General features: G+C 38.9%; 1 protein-coding gene across 5 annotated transcripts in view; it reads left to right on the top strand.

Moving 5' to 3' along the window:
* Positions 1 to 20,826, top strand: part of LOC133990255 (partitioning defective 3 homolog) — a 260,186-nt gene that overhangs the window by 32,814 nt on the left and 206,546 nt on the right. For all 5 annotated transcript variants that reach the window (XM_062428507.1, XM_062428506.1, XM_062428503.1 and 2 more), the window contains exon 2: positions 14,848 to 14,949. In XM_062428507.1, coding sequence (XP_062284491.1) covers positions 14,848 to 14,949 — 102 coding nt within the window. The remainder of the gene's footprint in view (positions 1 to 14,847; positions 14,950 to 20,826) is intronic.

Raw genomic sequence — 20,826 nt, 5'->3', positions numbered from 1 at the left:
GCGCTCAAACTAACGGAAACACCAACCAGCAAAAAAATATTTCAGCCATGGTGCCTCACTGTGAATCAAAACTACAGGCTGCTTTTTTTTGCAGAGTTGCATGAATCCAATCCGAATGATCCAAAGCCGATGCTCAAAAAAAGATATGTAGTTATCATTTGGCGATGATGCAACTTTTGGCAATACTTGCAGTTGCATAAAAAGTGAGCAGCAGTGTCACAAACCTTAAATTTGACCTTAATTGACATGCAGGTGCAGTTAAAAAAAAAGTCTGATCTCATTCTGCTGAGCTGCGTCTGTAGCTGACACTTCCATTTCCAGCTCATTATAGAGGAAATGTTTCACGCTGCTTTCCTTCCTATGTCACAGCGTGGCACCACAGACACAATGTGATTCAGCAGAATAGGTGCAATGCATTATTGTCAGTGTAGTTTAAAAGCTTTATATTTAGGTTTTGGTGGCATTTATTCTTGATTTTTTTAAACATGGAAATGCTGTAATAATCTAGTTATTACAGTGTAGCAGAGAAGTGCATTAAAAATGTGCAATAGAATCAATTAATGTCAGATGTTTTTTTCTCTTTCAATTTGGTTCCATTTCAATTAAACAAAGCTTTGCTGTTTTTATTTAGCATGTTGCCAAATTATATATGCAGGAAGAAAGCTAAATTAAAATCATATAATAAACAAGTAGTTACTGGCTAAAAGAAAGAGAGAGAGATGCTCTCCTCTTATCTTTTTCCCACCACTGTTTGGTGAGAAAACACACTCCCATCATCCTCTCTCTCTCTCTCTCTCTCTCTCTCTCTATCATCAGCAAGTTAACGTGCAACCTGAGTGAAGGTCACTGTGGTGATGAGCTAGAAGACAATGTGTTTAACTGTTGATCCTAACTCTGCTCTCCCCCCCGACTAAGCTGCTTATTGCTGTAGCGCAGACTCTAAAGTAAATGGATTGATAAAGGATGGACTGTGTTTCTGTATGACACAGGTACTGAATGCAGACTGCTGGTTAGTTAAAGGAACATACCTGCAGTTTTTATTGTTATATCCCATTTACTAAGAAAATCCCTTATACCTGCTTATCATTCTGCAATCTGTGCTACTCTGTTGAATGTGCTCAGTCCATTTCTGTGCAGGATGAAACTCTATGAATGCTGTCATATAATCCATGCAGTTTGCATTAATTATTGTCTATTACGTAATAGTTATGATGTAATAGAGTGCATACTTTTCAAATCAATCTGCACTTGAATTGCAATGCAGAGACTATGACTACATTCTTCATTAATAGATGATGTTAAACAATGATTGATAATATTTGATGAAACATAACCTGAGAGAGAACAGTATGTCTTTTCAGAGTTGTGCCGGGCTTTTGAATCTCATGCCACACTTATTCACATGACCAAACCCTCATCTTTTAATGTCTGAACAGTGGAAGCTAAACCAAACTTTTACATAGTATAAGTTTACATTTAAGGTTTATATTTAAGTCTTGGCCCCCAAATTATGTTGTGGCCCTTTGTGGGCTGGTCTGGGTGTCAGTTCTTTGTGGTCAGTTTGGTCGGCCCATCAGTTTTGGATTTAAATGATTGGTTATTTTCTTAATAAATTGGTTTAATTTGTTACAGTCCTTACTCTCCTTATTATGTTTGGCCATCTTTGTCATGAGCTATTTTAGAGGGCCGTAACAAGGTCAGACAATATTAGGCTACAAATGTATTTATTTATTTGTATTTTATTATTATCTGCATATTTCCCATTACCCATATCTGCTGGACGAAAATCTGTGATACCAGCCAAAAATGGTCACGGCTAAAGTAAACCCTGATTACAAGAAACTCACTCAGCAGCCAATGTGAAGCTCTAAAACTGACTGATGGAATCCAGTTTTTAGTGTAACACGGAAGAAGAGAGAGTGCCTTCTTCAAATGAAATATTAATCAGGATGACTCTGGTTATTTGGAGGCGAAACTGCAGGCTCATGGATTTACCTTCTGTTCTCTCCACTCTCATGTGAATCACAACCCTTCCTCACTTCCCAGCCCTGCGGATCCCCTCTATCTATCCATCCTCTCTTTCTCTCGGGCTATCTTGAGTTTGGCTGCGCAGGAGGTGGAAGTTTTAAAGACGTGAACACTGCCGCTGTGCAGTTTGTTCATTATTCATTGTGTGAATCGGGCCACAGGCTGAAAACTCCTACTTTTTTTTGTCCCTTTTCACCATATGTAAGATCCTCTTGTTCTTTTGTGTTTTGCACAGCTTGCCTTTATTTATTTTTGTTGTTGTCGTTGTTTTTTGGATCATTGCGGTTCGATTCTCTTCATCAAATGAGTAATTTATATGAGTAGGAGCTCTGTAATCCCAACACTGAAGACAAACTGCAGTTCACTCACGCTGAAGCTGAAGTAAAAACTCTTGTTTAAAGCTTCATGTGCTGAATAAAAAAGTCCGCTGATTAATCTTACCTGCCTCAGTTTGTGCGTCTGCTCGTAGGCGGTGTAATTTGCACTATTTTTAGAGTGTAGTATGTTAAACTGTCAAACGGTGGCCTGTTTTGATCAGATAAGGGCGTTTCTTTGAATGGCCATATTGTTCTGTGTGAGGCTGGCTGCCATTGAAGTGCTTGCTTGCTTTTGCCAGGGTCAAATCCCCACCCCTCCCTCCCTCCCCTCATCCCCTCCCCTCATCCCCTCCTCCTCTCCTCCCACCCAGGCCTCTCTCTCCGTTTCTGTTTTCCTGAGACAACGGCTGAACGGTTGAATGGAAGGACACAAAGGTGATACATTGATAACATTAATGATTGAGGGATGAGGCCTTGAGCTTTGACCTCGATGGAGAAGTTTGGGAGCGATGGTTGTATGTAATAGATGGAGGGACACATGGAAGAAAGGAGGATGGATCTATTAAGTTACAATGTCTGTCATGAGGGTTTTGTGTGCGATCTCTTTATACTCTTTATATTGGTTTGTCATTACAGTGTAGTTCTCAGTGTAATGCATGTTTTATATAGGGCTTAATATGCAGTCTGGAAAAAAATATGAAACATAAGTTGTGCAAAATACTCCTCTGTTTAGGCATTTACTGTATTTTTTTTAACTTTTTACAAGGACTCTAGTGTATAATCAGCAACTTAATTGCATTTTCTTCCCGTTATTTTCCTCATTATCAGCTCCCAGAAGCTTTTCTGAGCTGAGCTGTGTCGCAGGATGACTTCCCTAACAGTATAAAAAAGAATCCATAGCGATTGTTGTGCAGAAAAACACATAACTTTTGGATGTGTGGAGACTTCAAATCTGACAATCTGGACATTCTTCAGTAAAAAAACCCAAAAAAACCTAAAACTGTGAGCCAGTTTTATATTATTTATAACAGTAGATTTAAAATTGATATTTAAATATTTAGATTTAGGGACAGAGAGACAGACAAATGAAGACACATGGGGAAACGGGAAGAAAAGGAGAGAAGGAAAAAGAAACACATGGCCAGAGAAGTGTTTTGGCTCTCGGATGCAGTCGCAAGACTTTTGGCTGCCTCCTCTCGCCTCTCTGGCTTTGTGTTTTTGTGGCCCGTCACCTTGATTGAAACCTCTCACCCCTCCTTCCCATCCAGACTGAATATTTAAAAGTGGAGACCATAGCCTTTAGCCCACACATACACACACACACACACACACACACACACACACACACACACACACACACACACACACACACACACACACACACACACACACACACAGCAGGACAGGGCAGCTGTTAATTCTGCTGAGAGTAAATGGCAGGCAGTGAGTCTGGCAGCAGTCCAGGCTCTTGAATTGCACTTGGCACTTACATCAGGAGGAATGTTTGGTACTTGAATTGGTGCTGATGGTGCTGCGCAGTAAGCCAAAGGATGTGAATGCTGATGTAGACGGCAAAGGCACAAATACCATACCATGTTTGCAGGTTTAAGCCTCGTATTTCGTACCAAATTTAGATTTTTATAGGTAGTGATAATCTTTGACATGCCACTTGTAGCACCTTTTAAAGAGAGGTACATGATTGTAAATCTAAGTGTATTAAATCTAATTGTATCTCCATTCCTTCTTAAAGGATACGTCTGTCCTAAAGCTATAATCAGGTGTCTAAATGAACATTGATGCATGTTTTTCTTGCTGCAATCATTCCTCCTGATCATACTGCCATGATGCACTTGTGATGGGTGATAAAATGCAGTTCTCCCTCTGTGCAAAACCATTTTATTTGAAGATAAAATCAGGCTTCAGTCGCTCAATTTAGTCAAATCATATCAACATTTTTCAGTCTTTTTAATGCCAAATTCCCTCTTTTTTAGTTACGATACCTCCACTGAAGCTCAACAGGAAAACAAGTCGAGACACAAAGGTTTTTTTTTTTCTTTTTCTAACATGAAAGACTAACTATGGAAGATAATCACATTATTTGACTGACTCAGATAAGTGAACCCTTACCTTATCTTCAGATAAGCTTTTGAATACATGTTGGCTCAAAAAGGACAGTGGATTTTTATCCCCCATCACTTATATTGAAAGCACATTTGGACGTCTTTTAATGGTCAGTATGAACACAAGGAATGATTAAAGTGACCCAAGCATATTTGAGTCAGGTCTGTTGTTTTAAGGAATAGTTGAAACAATTGTGAACCAGTCCTTTCAAGTAGGGTTGATTAGGGAAACATGGGACACTTGTTGTAATTCTGAATTGTTCACCATATTTACATATTAATCCAATACATTATATCAACACCTAATATCATTATGAACTCCCTGAGATGTTTCCTTGTTAAACCAGAAGACAATTTTTAGATACCGTACTCAAAAGGAAAATGGCATTTATATTAATGTTCCTTGTGCCAAATCATTCAGAATTTAGAAATACTTACATTTGCAGTGCACACACATGCTCACACGTGTATTAACATATACTTGCAGAGTGCTTGTTGTAGTTCCTCGTCATCACACCACTCTGACACATCTGTCTTTCTACTGAACTCTGTGGTTTTTACACACATCACGTTGCACTTGAATGGCATTTTCCAATTTCCGCCCCTCTTACCTCTCACTGGTGTCATTATACTTGAATGAAAAGGTTCTTTTGTTTCTTATTTCAACCTTGCTTTGACCCCCGCAGCCGAGGTCGTGTACGCCATGTTTTTTTTTTTGTTTTTTTTTCCTGCTGCGGTTTGTGCACACATCCAAACATCAGAAAGAGACTGGAGGAGGATTTTTTTTTACAAAGCTTGATAAGCAGAGCGGAGAGATGTTTGTCTGCTAAATAAAGACAGGGGGTAATATTTGAAGAAGTCAGCGTGTGTTTGAAAAAGTGACAGCATGATCGCTCACATGGACGTGAGCACTTGTTTTGTCAAAGTTTTTAAGTTATCACCTCTGAAACCTTGAGGAAACAGGTAATACTTAACCTTTATTTATACAGGGAGGGCGTTGTTGCAAAAACATGAGTTTTTCCTGCTGTAACCTGCCGAATATTTTTAGTCTCATCTGAGCTACCCACGATAACCACAGTCCTCACAGCATTTCACCGTTATGCAGGTTAAAGCCAGCAGTTAGATGTTTTGTAATCCCTTCTATCAGGCCAACGTTACTTTATCAAATGCTATACTGACAAGAAAGCAAACGTCAGAGTTTAAACTGATATATTCCCTACTTTAACTTAAACATCTATCCCCAGATATCATTTCTTTTTAAAGTCTTTTCTGCCTCATGAATACCACAACAATAAGTTTGAAAGGAAGAGATCCATTTTGACTATGTTATTGTTTCACTTGTTCTTTTATGATTACTTTAGTTACACATCTTTTAATCATATCACATCATCTTCTTCAGCAGATGAAGTTTTTCTAGTTGTTTTGGAATTTAGCAGATTAGTAGAAATTCCTATTTTTCTGAGCATTTTTACAACTTCTTGTCCATTTTATGATTGACATTTCATTCCTCATTCCTCCATAGTTGCTTTAGAAGATCACTTGATACAATCGAAAGCTCCAGAAAAGCCTAAATAATGAATCAAATGTTGTCTGAGTGTATATTTATGATCATTAGAAACACTGACGTCTGGCATCACAGCTTGGTAGTGCAGTTTTACATCATGTGACCATAATGGATGTACGATCCAGCTTTATTTCCCTTTGTTTCCTCTTTTTAGTAGTAAAATAACTGCTGAGACGGCAGCAATTCTTCTTCTATTAATCCATTAGTATGTTTTATCAAGCATAGAAAAATTGTCCATTGGATGCCTGTTGAATCTCCAAACCTCAGAAATAAAGTGTTCTGCATGTTAAGATGTCGCTAAGGATTTATTAGGTCCAGAGAGCACAAAGTAATGCAGTCTTAAACAACAGTTAAGTAATAAATCCTTTCTGCTCTTTATCATCATTAAAAGCAGTTCAGTAAAAGCTTAGAATGATATCAGTCAGGGAAGACTACATATTAGAAAGCACTACAAACTACACACGTGTGAATCAACACTTCTCTAAAGCTGAAAACTGTAACCTTCATGAAGGTGGGATTTATTACAGGGTTGTTATTGAATCTAAATATTATGCAAATTGCCTGAACTGACCCTTTTTTAAACTGGCAACATCTCAGCGAGGGGTACGCTATTAGCTCATTGGAAATTGCCTCGGGTCATCTGGATGCTACAGCTAGATTTTACACACACACACACACGAACACACACACACACGAACACACACACTCTGCACAATCACACACTTGACATTAAGTTACAGTAAGCCTACTGTTTGTTGTTAATCCATTGTACATTAGTGTCACCTGCTGTGAGGATAAAGCATCCTCTGCTCCAGATTGTGTTAGATTTATAAAGATAAGTGTCATGTTGTCTTAATTTCAGCAGCTTCCCCCATCTCATTGCCTTTAAGTAACTTCCTCATTCTCTCTCCATCTGGCCTTGGTTTAAACCCTCCAACTCCTGAATCTACAATCACTTAAATATTCTTTCAGATCTTCTGTGTCCCCTTATATATTTTTTGTGCCCCATCCTGTTTTTGCAAACTGAGAAGGAGGAGGAGGAGAGAAGGCTACATGCATTTTTTAAGTACTGGGACGCACTCTGGAGGGTACAAAATAGTGCCACAAACTTGCAAATCAAGAGTTACACAAGAATTGATCTGCTGTATATCTGCATCAATGCAACATTACATCAAGCTGCATAGAAAGATTCCCACAGAAGATGCACTGCAGCCTTGTTGAATATGACACATCTCTTACTGTGTGTCAAATGCAGTACAGCGTTGTGTTAAAGTTTTATGAGGACAAAGAGGAGCAAGAGCTGAGATGGAAAGAGACCAGAAAGAGAAAATGTTGAAGAAAGGGTGAGACCAAAAAAAAAAAAAAGCTGCATTATATAAAGAGAAACTTAACCGTACAGATAAACTGCAAGCTGATAAATAACAAATACCAACCATTATCCTTTCAGGAGTTGCTTAGAGCATTTTAACATTAATACTTCATTGCCACATCAGTTTAAAAAAAAAGATAATAATGAAAACAAAAGCTTTGGCAGGAGAACAGTGGGAGCCTACGGCTTTTTCCATTTTTCCATTTTACATTGTGTACTATAAGACAAGATTGGGAAAGACATTGCTGCATCGCTTTGAAGCCTGAAGGAGGATTCACCACAAAAACAGGAAGACAGTACTTGCAGTGCAGAACATGAAAGCCAACAAAGTGAAAGATGATTTTATGAGCCAGAACATCTTCTGAATAGTGACATATGTCAGTGGGGGCAATTCAATTATGAGTTATTTGAGTTATTTGCTTTCATATTTAAATAATTCACTTGTTTTAATTTCATCCGTGGTTCAAACCGGAGGTCTTTATGGAAACCCGACCCAAGACCCAGACCATGTTTAGTCTGATTCCTTCTTTCTTTTTGAGGTGAAACAGACAGTGCTAGAAAAACGAATGAATCTTTGAGACCATGGCTGCTTGTCATCACACTGCTGCAAATGTGGGTGTATTCTCAGTTTTGGGGTCTGTTCAGGAGGATTACATTAAAATTTGCTTTAATTGACAAAATACAGTAATACACAAAGTTTGTCTCAATTAATTGGACAACAGTAAAGATTTGATAGATATATTTATTTTATAGGTTATTATGTAATGGTTTTTCCGGACCACTTGAGATCAAATGTGGCTGTATGTGGCCCTTGAACTAAAATGAGTTTGACACCACTTGGCTTAGAATAATCATTTGTGTCTGATATATATTGTTTTCCCACAAAATAACACATTTAAGTACTTCTTTACTATCATTGAAAACTCCAGATTCTGTGATTATGCAAACATTTCTGAAGCACCAGGCTTAACTTGAAAGTCCTTTCTCAGTGTTTGCACCCTCGTCTAAGTCTCATACTGGTTCACGATTGGCTTCCTGACTAGTTGTGCTTGTAGGTACAAGTTTAGATTTGAGGTGATCACCGATAAAACTTTCCCTCCCTCATCAGATGAATGTGAAAACAGCCCTCTAGTGTTAAACTCTGCACAGTGAAGCTCAAACATCCAATTACAATTAGAGATACAGTTGTTTATTGCTGGCCCTTTTCACCTCCATCCTATGAACTGTCCGTATCATCTGTAGTTGTCTGCTGGTCCGTATCGTCGGCATCGTCGGAGATCGTAGACCAGCTAGAAGATGTGGTGATAACTTCTTCGTAAAGCTGGACAGAGTCTTGACTGGAGCTCGGTGCGTTATCTTCATTACCGGAGTTTGAAGCGTCTCCGTGCGACGTGACGGGAGATGACTCGGAGGAATCTGTCAGGAACGTTTCTTCAAAAAGACTGTCGATATAGTCCTGAATGAGAGCCAGCGCCGAGTCTCCGCTGTGATGGCTGAATCTTTGCCCCCCGATCTCCATGTACTGTTGAAACTAATATTCAGTTAATTATATGACGGAAAGACTGGTTTATTTTGGTTCATAACATAAAAATACACAGCAATTACAACCTACAGTTTCTCAAATGTGGGGATTTGTTTGGTTCTGTCCATTTCGTGATGAAAAAAAGACCAAAGCTGTTTCAATTTACGTCTCTTTAAGACATGATTTTGTATTAATTGAGACTTATTTTAATCATAAAGCATTGAGGGAAAAGGTTAATATGTAACTAAATGAATCTACCTGCATGTCCATCTCTATGTGGTTCATGTAGATGTGTTCAAAGTGCATCAGCTCATTGTGCAGGCTGACGAGATCCAGGTAGTGCACATCGTCTTCATCTTCATCTTCAACAGCACCCCAGTTCTTTCCAGCCTCGTCGTCGTAGTCGCTCTCATCTGACTGGAAGTCTGGGTCCAGATCCTCCACAGACATTTTAGGGTGTTTGGTTTGAATACAACACCCTCCTGTGCTGTATTTCCACGACAACCAATGAGCCTGTTTTTATTGATTTATTTTGCCGGGCAACCGATTGATGCTTTGATTTAAAAAAAAAAAAAAGGCTTGTTGAGTTCTGGACTGCTGTTTCTGTTTGTGGTATCATCTGGCAAACTTTGACTTGCACCTCTGCTGGAGTTGGTGCGTCATTCAACTTTCTCCTCACTCCCAACAAATTGATCTACATGTCTGACATGCTTGTGATGTATGAACTAGTTCAGCCCCTCAGGTTCTCTTGTAGTTGTTCCCAAAGTGCAGCAAGAAAAAAAAAAAACATTGGTGAGGCAGCTGCTTTGAACTGACTCTGCCTGAGGAAGATAACTGTAAAACCTACCTGTTCAGCCTGGCTTTTGATAAGAATGCTTTATAGGCCATATTTATTATCATTTGAATCACTTTTTATAGTATATTTGTGTTTTAAAATACTATTTCCCACCCATTGATACTATTTGTCATTCTATTTTAATCTACTTTACATAGTTTTATTGTACTCTGTAGTACTATTATACATCTATTGCATTGATTTTTATCTTTTTTTCAGTAATTTTATGTTTAGTTTGCATTAGTATCATTGTTTTACTGTTTGCATTTATTCTGCCTTATTATCAGCTTGGCACTCATCAGTGAAATACTTTGATTTGCACTAACATTCATTAAAGCTGCTATCCAAATAAAGATTGATTTATTGATTTATGAAGCAGCATTTCCTTTTTTTTCATTCTTTTAGTTGTACCTTTAGGAAGCCAGAAACTGCAGCAGTAATGATCTCCTCTTCCACTTTTTTTTTTCTGCAGCAAAACATAAAACTTTGTGGCTCATTGCTGCATTGCTTGTTTAAGTTTTTGGCAAAGCTTCAGAGCTGATGTAAAGTTGCTTTGCCTCTGCCTCTAAAACGAGGAAAACGCCACATGCTTTTACTTTCAACTCCTCCCTATGACATTTGGTGAGCTCTAGTCATTACACATAACACGAAGGCACACTTATAATAATGGACGTGGACCTCTTTGTGAACGTTAATGGTGCACTGAGCATCTCAGAGCTGCTGGGCTGTATGTAATGAAGTGCTGGGCTTCTCCCCCCCTGCAGCTGGTGTGTTGGCGTTGGCCAATGTCCAGGTCTGTTGGTCTGATGAAGCCTGCAGCAGGCAGCAAGTCTTTGATCTGACTCCAGGTCTGTTCTACTTTTTTATGCAATACTTAATGTAAAGGACCTGCCAGATTAGGGCCCAGAGGGAGCACATGAGAATGAGAGAGTTTTTGTAAATTGTAGAAGTTTGTACTTTTTACATGATGGATGAGACAGTATAGAGTCCACTATATGATTCTCTTTTTTGTTTAGATATCCGCATCAGAGCCGTCTTTAGTGTGTTGTTTTCCATCTCTGGAACTCCATAACCTTGTTTACTATACCGCTCAGTCCCCTGTCTTAAGATTGGCACCGTGGCATTTGCTATGAGCTATTTTTAACAGATGAACTTGGCCCCCAACATATGACACACTAACACACACACACACACATTTTACACATGCTTTAACATGGCCTGCCACACCCAGCCCTAACGCTCATACATGCTATAAACACACATCCATACATACTATAAACACATGAGCACTACATGAAACTGATACAGACAACCGCCTTGCATAACGAGTCCGCTTACACACACACAAACACACAAACACACACACACACACACACACACACACACACACACACACACACACACACACACACACACACACACAACAACACTATCGTAACACCACTTACTCAGATCTAAACATAGCACAGCCTTGGGGGACGTGATGGGGTCTCCAGGCAGCATCATTGTGTCGTATTGTTGTTTGTGTGTATGAAGTGTTGAGCTCTATTTAGATGTTTCAGTGCACATGTGATACATACTCTGATCTGTTTGAAGTCAAGAAAAATGATTAACATACACTTTTATTAATTGTTATTGAGGTTTTGTGGCAAGAAGAGCCTCAAACAACTTGTGTTTGAATCCTGAATGAAGTCATATTCAGTGATTTTGTGCCATAAATCAACTTGTTTGGTGTTTTTATTGTTTTTGGGCGAAATCCCATTTCTCTCTAAACAAAGAAGTGAAAAGTGAATGTTGGCCGAGCTGGATTAAAGGCAGTGATGTGTGTTCTCTCCGTCCCACGACACCTCACTAACACGTTTTGTAAAAGTTGCACAAGCTGACCCACTTTTTTTTTTTTTTTTTTTTTAAATAGCTACTTTGTGAAACAAGAAAATGACAGACAGCAGTGACTTGAAAACACAGTCCTAGACAAACACAGAAACCCACAGTAATTTGTTTGCATTGCTTTGTTGACAGATGCTGATCTAGTGAATGTCGGCTACTTCCTGCCGTTCTTGTGTTAGATAAGAGTTTTTATAGCTTAGGTTGGATTTCCAGGAGCTCCGCTGCTTCTTTTTCACTGAAGTGCAGCCTGAATATATTTCAAAGGGGACATATCATGCTTTTTGTGAATGTCTTGTTATTTTTATACTGTTATGATGATCATGAGGTAAAAAAAAATCCTCCCTGGAAGTCAAAAGCAAGCTTCAGCCCGCTAAGAATAGTAAATTTGCATTGTTACCTCTACTTCTTCCTCATGATGACATCAGATTGTTCACATATTGTCCAAATTGTCCGTTACTTAGCCTTTGTTGCTAAGGTTGTTCGATGTTGTCCACGCTTATATCTTGAATCAGATTTCAACTTAAACATTTGAGAAGTTAAATTTGGAGTAAAGGAGAAAAATAAGTGAAATTGTGTGACTATTTGTTGACGTAGCCTCTAGAAACAAAGCTAACCAATCATCAGGAAGGTGGGCCTTAAAGAGACAGGAGCTAAAATGACCTGTTTCAGAAAGAGGCTGAACTGAGGGGCTTCATAAAGGGCCAGTATAAGATAAATAAGGAGGTTTTTTGAGCTGTAAATCATGTAAAGATATTCCATTAGTGTCCCAGAATATTACTATAGACCTGGAAATGTGCATGATGCGTCACCTTTAACCTAAAGCTGTATTACTTGTTGAAAGAATACATATATTTTAGGTCATATTTTGTATTTTGTTATAATGTTTTAAGGTTTTGGTTTTAACAAGCTTGCACCACATGATGCTTATTTGGAAGTTCCTCAAGTATTGAGTACTAATGACTGCAGCTGGATCTGTATTGGATTTTGGTCAACCTCCAATCTCAGTCATTATCCCTCTTGGTAAAATCTCTCATTTAGGGGTGTGTGTGTGTGTGTGTGCGTGTGTGTGCGTTTGTATGTATATTCTCACACTGAGCTCCATCAGCTGCACTCTACATGGTCTCTTGTGTCTGGGGGGTTACAGAAATGCCACAGGCTGTCACGAACTGTGAGATCTGTCACATCGGCCTGACAGTCTGCGCATGTAGCTGACAGGACACAACACATGAAAATACTAATGTCAATTTTTCTCTCCTCTTTCTCTTCGTTTCTATATTCTCTCTATCTTTGCCACTCCTTTTGCTCTTTGCTTGTATTTCCAGTCTTTGTATTTAGCTTTCTTACTTGCTGTGGATTCACACATTTTAAATCCCTCCTGGTTATAAGAGCTCAGTGTTGCTGGTCACCTGTCAGTGGAGCAGAGTGGGCACTGGGCATTACTTTTGACAGCTTATTGGAAAAATGACGTGAAAGTCTGTTTTTATTGCGCTTTTCAGCAATTATTTTACTATTAGTGAAACAAATGATCATTTTCATTTTACAGACCAAGCAATAGATTTTTCATTTAGTCTATAAAATAGTCAAGTATACCCATTTTAAACGTCTTAAATGGTACTTGTTTTGGCTGACCAAAAGCCTATTTCATTTCCATTTGACAAGCTAGAAACTGTTAATGTTTGAGTTTTCTTGCTTAATAAATGACTTTGACTCAGCATTAGTCATTTCTCCTGCCAGTCTATTACTGAGTCAGACAGCTTTACCAGAAACTTTACCAGCCAGCCATGTCTTAATTGCTTATACCCATTATTAAGTGCACTGAAAAAGTAGATACTGAGATTAGTGCCTAGTGTCAGAGCATACTCAGAGTGCTGTGTTCTCACTTGCAAGCTAAATAAAGCTTATTTTAGACTGGAAAAAATAACCAGTAACACAGTTTTATACAAATGGTATTATTCAAGGTCTGCACATTTGAAGCTGAATGTTTTGCTGTGTATCAGCTGGTTGTCATGGGAACAACTAAGTGCCATGAATTATAGGATAATTGGAATTGGAGGGACTATCAGATCCATACTTAATATGCACATCTGTGGTGTTTTTATATACACAATTCTGACACTAACATGGAGCATTCTCAGTCTAAACAACAAAATGCGAGAGCTTTCATAAACTGGCAACATGACATGTATATAAAATGAATGAAGAAGTGTTTTTGGCGCTGTTTAGGCACATATTTTCCTGCACCTCTTCCCACCACTCCCTCACCCTTTGACCGCTTTTTTTTCCCTGCCTCCATTTTGCCTTCTCAAACGTGTCCATTTATTCCTCCAAGCAGGGAAGCCTTTTATCCGAAGTTATTTTGCGAGTTTAAAGACTGGAGTAGTATTATTATCCCTCCATAATGTGTCTGGTGCCCTTTTGCAGTGAGCGGCATGTGTTGCAGTGGACTGGAACTGTACAAGTGGGTAATGAGGCTTTAAGCCTCGGGGGCTGCTGCGTGCCGGTTGAGCCCAAACACTCACGTCTTGACTCATTAATTTGCCAAACACTCGCAGCACTGTACACAGAACACACACGCACGTTAGTTAGCAGTGGACTCATTCTGTCTTTGGGTTTATTGCTGCACACTTTATATTTTTAGCGTAGGTGCTTTTCACATGTCAAGACGCTGACGGGGAATACTCCCAATTATCTAGCATCTCTCATTTGTCATCGTATTTGCTTTGATGAAGGGAATATTTTACCTTTTTCGCACTCTTTCTTCTCCCATGTCACACTAACTCTGTGTTTATCTTCCCACTTCTTCTAATTTTCTGTGACCTTTGCGTGCGTCTTTTATGTCAAAACATTTGACAAAAAAATGGATTGGATAACACAGTAATTTTGGTCGTAACTCCCCCTCGAGGGCTCCTTATGATCTTTTTGAAGAACCCAAAAATGACGATAATGAATGTCGTGTTCAAGTGTCTGTTTAAGTAGAAAGAAGACAGACTCGTGTAGGATTTAAGCTTTTATTCATACCGCCTTATTTCTTGTTAGGACTTGTTTTATCTGACTAAAACTGTTGCATCAATCCTCATACAGACTGTATTAAATGCTTTTTATCTAATGTTATTTTTTAGATTAGAAACTTGTCGTCTGTCAGTCAGAACCTTCCTCACTGGAATCTGTTGGGTTAACGTAGACTCTTCCTCTCTCCCTCTTGCAGGATGCGAGTTATTGGCTGCAGGTTCACCGGTTGGAGCACGGAGACGGCGGCATCCTCGACCTGGACGATGTGCTCTGTGATGTGGCCGACGACAAAGACAGGGTAAGAGTCACCGAAGTGTCCTCTGTTTGAAACTTGAACAGAGCTCCTTGTGATTATTGGTGGGAAAAGCAACACATGAAGTACTTTTACTTTAACTGTATTTAAAACTTGATAAAGGATCTTGTGATCTTTCACATCTGGCAGTCATTGTTCATACCAATGTTACATTTTCCCTTCTGCATTTTGAGTCTTTTATCCAGCAGCAGTTGTTTGCATTTCATATCCGGCATGTGTGAATGGTGGGTCTCATTGTTTGTACTCTGATTAGTTTGGAGAGATAAAGATTTATTAATAATTGTTTAGTCCATACAATGTCTACAAATGCCCATTTCATCTCCTCAGCAACCAGGGTGTTCAAATGTCTTGTTTCGACTGGCTAAAAGTCCAAAAACTCAAAGATTTATCAGTTTATTATTACATATGATGAAGAAAAGCAGCAAATATCTAATTAGAGAGGCTGGAAAATGAGAATGAGAATCAATTTTTCACAATTTTTGCTATAAAAATGACTGAAACGCTTAATCGATTATCAAAATAATTGGGGATAAATTCTGTTTGACGTCCACTGATCGTTGCAGCTCTAGACTAGTGACAAATGAGAGCTCTACACGCCAAGTGCACGTGTCAGGGTGCATCAGATACACAAGGTTTTGCGAGTCCTTCATGACCACTCAGATAAGAGAATTTCTTGTGTACCGAAGCAGCTCTTATCTTTCTCTATCTCTCGCTTTCATTAATAACACAGTTTACCATGCGTTTGATCTGTGAAGGCCTCAGTATGTTTACATTAGCCGTGCACATCTTTTCCAGTAAGCTAAACAAGAATGGGTCCGAGGTCAATGTGCTCCACTTAGGAGACTCTAAACATGGACTCTGTCACTCTTGAAATGTTAATATTGAGTTCCAGATTGAGTTTAATTTGTTTTGTGCCTTTTTTTAGAAGTAGGTTTAGGGTTAAGGTCTGACTGCAGGCCTGACAATCTTCCTTCCCTCACGCCTCACAATTCACCCATCGCTTTAGGATGCAGTCATTTCACTGTCCAGGTGTGGAAGATGCACTCCTGACTGACATCCTGACTGACATCCAGGAGTTTTCAAGGGTCATGAATCTCTATTTAGGTCAAACACTTCAGTGCATCCCTCGAGAAACAAAACCGTGCTACTACAGCTTAATTTATGCCTTAAAATTGGCAGAAGGATGCTGTTAAGTGCAAATGCAGAGTTTGATGCAACAATTTCAATATTTTAGTAATCATTTAAGTTACATAAACTATTTTAAGAAAGAACGCCAAAAATAATCTGTTTCTTGCTTCTCAAATGGGGATATTTAGTATCCTTGGATTTTTGCCTATTGGTTAGACAAAACAAGACTTGAAGACATCATCTTGGGCTCTGGAGGATTGTGATTGTGATTTGTCACTGTTTTCTGTCATTTACAGAGCAGTAAAAAGGCTGATAGGAATAGTAAATTCCGTTGTGCTCATTTCCTTGTGTCAATCAAGGAAATGAGCACAATGGAAGTTTTCTTACAGAGCCAAGTTCTGGCAAGACGTTCAAGACCCGAATGTGAAATAAAACTCAAGCAGAACGTATTTAAGTAATAATTTGTAGTTTATATTTGCAAGAGAAATGACCTCTGCTTTCTGTGGTACGCTGGAATTTGTTTTAACGCTGTTGGTGGCGAGCACTCTCTCTCCTCTCTCGCTACACTGTCAATCTCACGTGTAAAGACCTCCAGGTGCGAGCGTGTATCTGCGTATGTGTGGACGAGTGTGTGTAGGTGTGTACCCTCTCAGTGAGCTGTCACAATGCTATCTCTTAACATCGTTCTCTCTTCCCGTGCCCCCCTTCTTCACGCGTCCCTGCAGGCATTTTCCACTGTAGAGAATGTATACATTTCATACATGACAACCCTTCAGGCTCGCTGACATAAATCTTCGCCGCTCTCGCTGCTTTGACGCCAAATCCTTCAGGGATAGGCGTGTGCATTGGTTCGTTGCACAGTTTGAATTTACCCTATTTTAAAAAAGAAGTGTGTCCTTCAGCAGCCTGATGTCTGAACTTTCATCTCTCATTAATTGATCTAGTTTTTAAACAATCAATGAATTGTAAGAGACCATTGGATGTTCCCAGAGCTCAAGTTGACATCTTAAAATGACACTTTTAGTCCAACCAACAGTCGCAAACAGTCTTGAACTAAAAGAGTATTTAGAATTTTGTTTTGTGAATGTCCTAAAAGATAAACCAATGCAGATATTAAGTAATTAATGTTAATGTTCCATTATTGATTAAAGGTTGAGCGTGGGACTTTTATCTCCCCCTTCTGGCAGTGAGAATAATTACAAAAAATACTATTGCTGCTGTAAAACAATGGATAAATGACTTAGCATTACATTTGGAAACTCTAGAATTTAATTTTTTTTTATCCTCATTCAAGTTAGCGGAGAGATAATCGGAAGTTAGCTTTCTCAGCCAGTGGAAGTCTCTACTGAGCATGCTCAGTATGTATTCGCCCGGCCAATGCAGAAACGCCAAACTCACCGACACCAGATTAAAAACTCTGTATTGTGAAATACAGAGATTAATCAGCATTGTGTGAACTTGTTCGGCAAAGGCTTGAATATAACATATGTCCATTTATGTGTAAAAAGTTCCACACTGGACGTTTAATCTGTTCATTACGTAGTCATTTAGTTACTTTACTGTTGGTTCGGACAAAAGAAGACATTTGAGGCCGTCGACTTTGGGAAACACTGATTGATATTTTTCATTACTGTCTAACTTTTTATGGACAAACGATTTTACTTTGACTGTAATGATTCAGTTTACTATCATGGTGGACTAAAGAAACCAGGAAACATTTATATTTGAGAAGCTGGAATCAGAGAATTCGTCCTTTTTTTCATTACAAAAAAGTGACTGAAAATCATTAATCGAGTATCAAACTAGTTAGCGATTCATTTAAAAGTATACAGACAAATAGTTGCAGCTGTAGTTTAGTGGTGTCTTTACTTTAACAGTGTAAAGTGAGCAAACCTTTCTAAAATGTTGAATTAGATCAGTGAAAAAGCCCCAAACTCTGCTAGGTTTAGTTTCATGTTAATTCAAAACAAAGTTTCACTCTGAATGACTCATAGGTCAATACTTGGATGAGACAACTCAGGAAGACTCAGTGGATAGTCATCCGCCTTATGAAGTGAAAAACAAAAAGGGAGACTGTGTGCTGCACTGATGGAGTCTATACAGTGACATCTTCCGTCCGTTGAAGCTATACAGCTCATTTCTTTTGAGGCAGGTTTACGTTGGCCCTCATATCGGTTACTTTTAGCTTTGTCTTATGTTCCCAGATTAAAATCTCATCTTCATCTGATTGTCTTGGCACATTGTGAAGGACTTGTGAAGTTGAAATCTACCCTGACAGGCAGTATCTGTGGTAATGTGCTGGAATGAAGTGGGTTATGTTATCAGCCATGCAGCCTGCAGCCATTCAGGTAACGCTCTGCTTGCTGGTGGTCTGCCAAATGCCGGTTAAAAAGGAATGCAGCGTAGATCTGTTCGATGCGTCTGTCAAAAAATATACTTCAGCGGATTTCTGAGGTGCTCTGTTTATTTTACGACAAATAAAAGTATTAAAACTTTAGGATGTTGACAGTTAACGGGCATGAAACAATAAGCTTTGTGTCATGTCGTCTTCAAAAGTAATAAAACAAGATGCATGAGGAATTGTGCAGTTATGGTTTGCTTTGTTCTCGAGTTGGCCTTCATTCTTTGCTTGTGGCAGAAAATCATACTAAATGGATGAAATCACTGATTCTCTTCAACTGATTCAGCTTGCTCAATCATCTGAGAGGCCGCTAATCGGCAACTGCGGCCAACAGTGCTGGACACTCTGCAGAAACTAAAAGACGGTTCGATGGGGCCCGATGACCGGCTGTGAGCTTGGTATCCCTGGATCTTTTTTGTGCAAACTGGATAGTCCAGAGAGAATTTTTTATTTTTTATTTATTTATTTTTTTTTGCCTACAGAGGATCAATGATGCAGCCTCGATCAAGAACTCTGAGGAAGTGGTGGCACAGATTATTGAAGCTGCCTGACTGGCAGAAAACGACTCCTTTTTAAATCCCACTGTGCTCTATTGACTGAGCGTTTGCAGCCTGGTAGATCCACAAGAGCACACAGTGGAAAGCGGGGCTCAGAGCCACAGTCCATGGCTTTTGCTGGCCAACGTCCAATCTGTGTGTGTGTGTGTGTGTGTGTGTGTGTGTGTGTGTGTGTGTGTGTGTGTGTGTGTGTGTGTGTGTGTGTGTGTGTGTGTGTGTGTGTGTGTGTGTGTGTGTGTGTGTGTGTGTGTGTGTGTGTGTGTGTGTGTGTGTGTGTGTGTGTGTGTGTGTGTGTGTGTATCTGCCGAGAGCACAGCTGTGTGGCTGCAAGTGATTGTGCGCTCGTGGACAGGCTTTGAGCACAGATGTGTGAAAATAAATCCAGCTACTGTGTCGTGGTGTGTATGTCAAATATAGATGTCTCTGGATGTGTGTGTGTGTGTGTCTTTTGACCTTTGACCTCAAGGAGATACTGATGACAGTCTGTATTGTTGGGGGATGTTTGGTGCAGCTGCTGTTTTTTAAGGAAAAGTTCAATTAGATTATCAATTGGATTTATGTGAGACATTTTAAACACTAGTTTTGTGTGTGTGTGTGTGTGTTTGTGTGTGTCAGTAGTTGACAGAGGAAGAAAAGGTTGCAGACAAAAAGGTTACAGACACGGACAAATTAACACAAGTGCTGTATGTGACAGCTGTTTGACCTGTGTCTTGTTGACCCCATGTAGATTCAGAGTCAGATTTCTCTTATGTGTGTACGTGTGTGTGTGTGTGTGTGTGTTTTCAAATGCTATGCTGGCATGGTGTACACAAAAAAAAGATCTCAACCCTGTGCACCTCAGTTCATTTGTAGAATCACTTTTATAATATTTTGCCATTTGTCCAGAATGAAGCATGTTCTGCATTTTATAAAAGACTCTTATCAACTTCAGCTTTTGCATTTTTTTAAACACAAATGCAGATTTGTTCATTTAAATAAGACGAACAGAAGTGTAGCTCACTGAATTATTCAAAAGTATAATTTACTGAAATTTTTCTGGGAATAGTTTTATTGTATGTCCTAAAATTAGACTATCAAGATGTCATGTGCTTCTGTGCTTAACATACTCAAGACCAGAGGCGAAACTCAATATGGGATATATATATCATATACAAAAATGAATTCATATTTTAGAGAATGTATAATATATTTTTTTTAATCAAATGACTTTAGTGATGTCTAGCTGGAAACATTTCTAACATCCAAGGACAGTATAGAAGAAGAAAGGGTCATTACGTCACTGTGACATTCTTCACTTATATTGATAAGTCCCACTATAACCCATCATATCTATACTGTTTTACCTTTGACTAAAACATATTTCTACAAAATAATAGTAATAATAATTTTTAAAAACCCACTATGTGATGTTGGCAGAATGTGCATTTTTGTGGTTATTATGATTGATCTCCAAACAGATCATGGCAGCAGCTGCATATAGCTCAACCACAAACCACTGTTTGGTCCAATATAGCCACATCGTGATACACAACCAAACAAGGCACATTCAATCTATTATCTCTTACCAAATATATTTTAATAGCTCTGATTATAACTGGCTGGACTGATATGACCTGTCAGAGTTAGGTAAACATTCTTAAAGCAAACAATCACAAAAAAACTGAGGAAATATACAGTACATCAACCAATATATCACACATTATCTAGTTAACAATGCAACAAATTACTGTTCTACCATCCAGCGTAATAGCCTGTTAAAATGACATCATAAACAAG

Source organism: Scomber scombrus, chromosome 11 (genome assembly GCF_963691925.1).
Source record: "Scomber scombrus chromosome 11, fScoSco1.1, whole genome shotgun sequence".
In the NCBI taxonomy this organism is placed as follows: Eukaryota; Metazoa; Chordata; class Actinopteri; order Scombriformes; family Scombridae; genus Scomber; species Scomber scombrus.
The sequence above is the reverse complement of the archived record's forward strand: the minus strand, read 5'-3'. Positions and strand labels throughout refer to the sequence as shown.